The following is a 4856-nucleotide window of genomic DNA, read 5'->3' as shown; positions in this document are numbered from 1 at the left end:
CTTTGTAGACCAGGCTGGCCTCGAACTCAGAAATCCACCTGCCTCTGCCTCCCGAGTGCTGGGATTAGGCGTGTGCCACCAAGCTCATGTGTTTTTTATATGACAAAACTGTAGGAACAATTTATTATTTGCCAGTTATACCTCAAAAAGGTCTTTAAAAAACTATAGTCGGGGCTGAAGATATAGGTCAGGTTGTAAAGAGTAGTGAAGCTCTGGGCTTGGTGCCCCCACACTAAGAAACCAACCCCCTACTTCTCCCCCCTGCCCCAAACATTCAAAAGCACTTTTAAAAAAAGGCAGAGAACAGAAATCTGAATCACATGAGAACTTGTCAGGAAAATGTAGTCACAAGGCAGCAGAAAACTGTCACCCACATGACAAGACTTTACAGGGATTGTTGTTTGTGAAAGATAGTAAATTTTGAGGATAATAAATCATAACTGGATAGATTAAATTTTTACAAATTTATAAATTACTAGTACATAATTTCTTGGTTGCTGCACTAGTCCATTTTTTGTTCCTTATAACAATATTGTTCCAGCCTATATGAGAGTTAATGGAAGAGACTTATCTTGCCTCAACATTCTGAAGTATTCTTGTTTGTAAATGTAGCACTTTCCTGGTATGTCACTTACAAGGACATTTATACATGGTATTTTACATAAAAGATATTGAGCTAGCAATGAACAATTTATAGCATATATGGAAGAATCCATATATTTGAACATAATATCTATTCAAAGCTGAGGTAAGAGAAGATTGTATACAAGCCTCAGTTAGTGTGGTCTGTGGATATAATGGATGCTGCATTCCAAAGTTTTTACTTTATGTAAGGAAAGAGTCTAGCAGAATGAGGAATATGTGGCACACACCCACTAAATGTACCTCTGTAAATACCATCTCTTTTGGCATTTGAAAGACTTATAGAAAGTTGCAGGTCCCCCTCTGACACCTCATAATTCCCAATATTCTATTCAGTTCACTGATTGCTAATGATGTCTGCTAGCTGGTAGAAGGGGAAGGCCAGATCTACATTCTTTTTATTTGAGTAGATGGTGTGTTGGTCAGGCCGTTTGATAACAAAAGGCAGAGACTTAAATCTAGCTGAAAGGATGACACAAGAGTACATATGAATTCTGGGGAACTCAGATATAGTCTGTGCTCGGACAGCTCAAAGGTACCAAACCTAGAGAGACTCAGGCCGAGATGGCATTGTAACCTGCACTGGCAGAGTCACTGGACCACATCTTACACTGCCTCCAGTGTCTAGAATGATGCTGTAGAACGAACAATGACAGGCCCTTGCACTGACCTATTCAGGGAATAGAAGGAAACATCATGTTTTTTGAAGCTTTATCCTAACAGAGAGATAGGATAATATTGTTGCCTGACTGGAAACTCATTGTTTATAATCCCTTGCTGCCTGAGTGCTGGGACATGTCCAGTGTTGTTAAGGGTTTTATTCATGTCACTTGGATGTGTTCAGCCCTGTGAAGGGGTGGTCATATCTACATTTTATTGATAATATTGTGAATTTGCAAACTAGGACTTGCCCAAGGTCGTACAAAATCCTAAATTCCAGGGTTGGAATTTATACCTAGGTCCACTTGATACTAAGGGGGCAGAAGAAGAAATTATATTACAGAAGAGTAAAGTCTTTTAGAAGTTATTCTTTTTAGGATTATACTTTAAAAGCTTAATGATAGCCTAATCTGAAATATCAAGAATTATTTGCCTTAAATTTTACAGAGCTAGTGAAGATTTTATCTATCTACATAAAGTCTTATATTACCAAGTTACAAGAGAGAGGCTTAAAGATAAAGATTGGTCATTGAGTGTGCATTTTCCTTACCATGAAGAATGGATAGCCAGGACTGTTTTACAGGGCATAAGACAAATGGGATGTTCTTCTAGAGATGACTCTGACCTCGGTTTTCTCTGAGGGGTGTGTGGCTTACTGGAGATCAAGCCAGGCTCACACATGCTAAGCAAATATTTACCCCAGAGCTACATCCTTGATCCCTTATTTTGACTTTGAAATAATTAAAGCAATGGATAAATAACAGATTTGCCATTTAACAGCTCAAATGTGTGCTTACATTGTGGCTTTCTTCCCACTTTTTTTTTTTTTTTTAAGATTTATTTATTTATGTAAGTACGTCATAGCTTCAGACATTCCAGAAGAGGGTGTCAGATCTCATTAAGGATGGTTGTGAGCCACCATGTGGTTGCTGGAATTTGAACTCAGGCTCTTTGGAAGAGCAGTCGGTGCTCTTAACCGGTGAGCCATCTCTCCAGCCCTCTTCCCACTCTTTGAAAACATCTAGGTCTACAGTTTTATTTGATAGTTTATGTTTCCATACTAAACTATGGTAAAGTCTGGTGAGTCTTGGCCAGGGATTATAGTGATACTGGTTTCATAAACTCATCCTTTAAAACAGGTATCAGTATTACCTGCAGCTGAAGAAAGATATTCTGGAAGGAAACCTTCCCTGTACATTAGAACAAGCCATTCAGCTGGCTGGCTTAGCTGTTCAAGGTAAGCAATGCATATGAAGTAGTACATCTGTCAGATTAAGATGTGTGTTAGAACCAAAACAGTAAAGGATTCGGTAAGTAACTGATTTTCTATATGAATTGTTATAGTATTTATGTGTTAATGTAATACTATGTTTTTTTATCTGGAGACATGTAGGAAGACCATTTGGATCACTTCAATGAAATGTGAGACTTGTGGACATTTCTGAGAGATAAGTTATGAAACATGTCAAAGGAGCAAACATATATATATCAAAGAATTTAATATGATAAGTGTTAATTTCACTTCAAGACTTGATTTGAACTCAGTATTTTGGGAAGAATGACTTTTTTTGTTTTTGTTTGTTTGTTTGTTTTTCTTTTTCGAGACAGGGTTTCTCTGTATAGTCCTGGCTGTCCTGGAACTCACTTTGTAGACCAGGCTGGCCTCGAACTCAGAAATCCACCTGTCTCTGCCTCCGAGTGCTGGGATTAAAGGAGTGCGCCACCACCGCCCAGCAAGAATGACCTTTCTATCAATGAGTTTGAAATTGTATTCATTTATATTTTAAGAACATCTCATCTCTTTGGTTTCTCTAATAATTACTGTTGCAAATTATAGAGCATCCTCACTTGTAATAGAAGTGGGTTTGTTTCATACATTTTAAAAAAATCAATTGCATATGTCTATGTATACATCTATGCTGCACAGAAATTTCTGATGGTGCATTATTTCAAGCAGTAACTGGTGTTTAACCATGGAAACTGGAATACAATCAAATGAAAAATTAAGCTGGGCACAGTGCCATATAACTTTAATACTGGCAAGGAAGCAGATCTCTGTGAGTTCAAGGCCAGCCTGTTCTATGTAGCAAGTTCTAGATCAGTCAAGACTACATGTCTCAAGGCAAAACAAGACACAAAGGAAAAAGGAAAAATTATGAAATTCTTCCAGATTCTAGCTGGCATAGGCACCTGTTGCCTTGAGAATAACACACTTCTGACACCTTGGTGTGCGGTTCCCTATATGTTGCCTGAATGTATGTATTCTCAGGACACGTTCCCTGTTTGACACTTAACCTGTGCACAGAAGCACATGTCTAATGCAGGGCAGGCTTGTCTCACTTCATAGACATTTTTCCCAAGCCAGCGTGCATGGATCCACCTATTGTTTTGTAGAATATACCCTAAAAATTTGCTATAGTAACTGTCAGACAGTTGGTTTCCGAATCATATAAACATGTCATCTATCCATATTACTTATTGATTTTTGATGTGCAAGTATGTTGTTGTGAAAATTAAATGTAACCAACATGTGAATGTTTATCATTTTATTTAGCTGATTTTGGTGACTTTGATCAGTATGAATCCCAAGATTTTCTTCAGAAATTTGCCTTGCTCCCCGTGGTAAGACCTCTTTTGGCATTCGGCCCTTCCATGTATAGCTTGTTCCTATACTCTTTTTTTTTTTTGGTTTTTCGAGACAGGGTTTCTCTGTTTAGCCCTGGCTGTCCTGGAACTCACTTTGTAGACCAGGCTGTCCTCGAACTCAGAAATCCACCTGCCTCTGCCTCCCGAGTGCTGGGATTAGAGGCGTGCGCCACCATGCCCGGCTCTTGTTCCTATACTCTTAACAATTCCTGATTGCCCGCATGGTAGATGTTCTAAGCAGAATTAGCATTATAAAGTCATTGTAAACATCTCACGCATCAATCTTTCCCTGTTAGATCTTCCCAGTCTTTGTAAATTCACAGAATCTGAAGGTATAATTTTCTGTGCTGTACCTTCAGACATTGTTTTTGCCTTTGGTTATGAGTCCAAGGAGAGAGATTTGATTTTGGTTTTGGAGAATCACGAAGTTACTGTTAGAATGAACCTGACTTGTTATCAGTGTTAAACCCCTGCTTTCTACGGTCTAAAGTTGCTGTTGAGGAAATGGATGTGAACGTCTCATTGACAGTGGGTTAGCGCTGAGCTCAGAACTGTCTCATGGATGTTTCCAAACTTAAAACTCAACCGAAACTTCCCCTTGGAGGTAAGGAGAAGGCAGGGAAATGTTTTAGCTTCTGAGCAGAAACCCCTCAATTCCTTCATGGCCAGGTACAGAAGCAAAACTCCCCGGTACTAGCTAGCACTGTTCGAATTTGGCACAAGTGGGAAAGTCAGTGACTGTCGCAGTGGCTCCTTGTAAAAACGTTCACGTGCTCACTGCTGTGTGTTTCCTTCAGGCATGGCTACAGGATGAAAAAGTGCTGGAAGAAGCAGCCCAGAGAGTGGCCTTGCTGCACCAGAAATACAGGTAACACAGAAATACAGGTGACACAGAAATACAGGTGACA

The 4856-nt window shown here is 39.3% G+C and overlaps 1 protein-coding gene across 1 annotated transcript in view; it reads left to right on the top strand.

Annotated features, from left to right (window-relative positions):
• Positions 1-4856, top strand: part of Ptpn21 (protein tyrosine phosphatase non-receptor type 21) — a 64359-nt gene that overhangs the window by 24435 nt on the left and 35068 nt on the right. The window contains exons 4-6 of the mRNA XM_021201431.2: positions 2442-2539; positions 3857-3924; positions 4746-4816. Coding sequence (XP_021057090.1) covers positions 2442-2539; positions 3857-3924; positions 4746-4816 — 237 coding nt within the window. The remainder of the gene's footprint in view (positions 1-2441; positions 2540-3856; positions 3925-4745; positions 4817-4856) is intronic.

Source organism: Mus pahari, chromosome 7, assembly GCF_900095145.1.
Source record: "Mus pahari chromosome 7, PAHARI_EIJ_v1.1, whole genome shotgun sequence".
In the NCBI taxonomy this organism is placed as follows: Eukaryota; Metazoa; Chordata; class Mammalia; order Rodentia; family Muridae; genus Mus; species Mus pahari.
The sequence above is the reverse complement of the archived record's forward strand: the minus strand, read 5'-3'. Positions and strand labels throughout refer to the sequence as shown.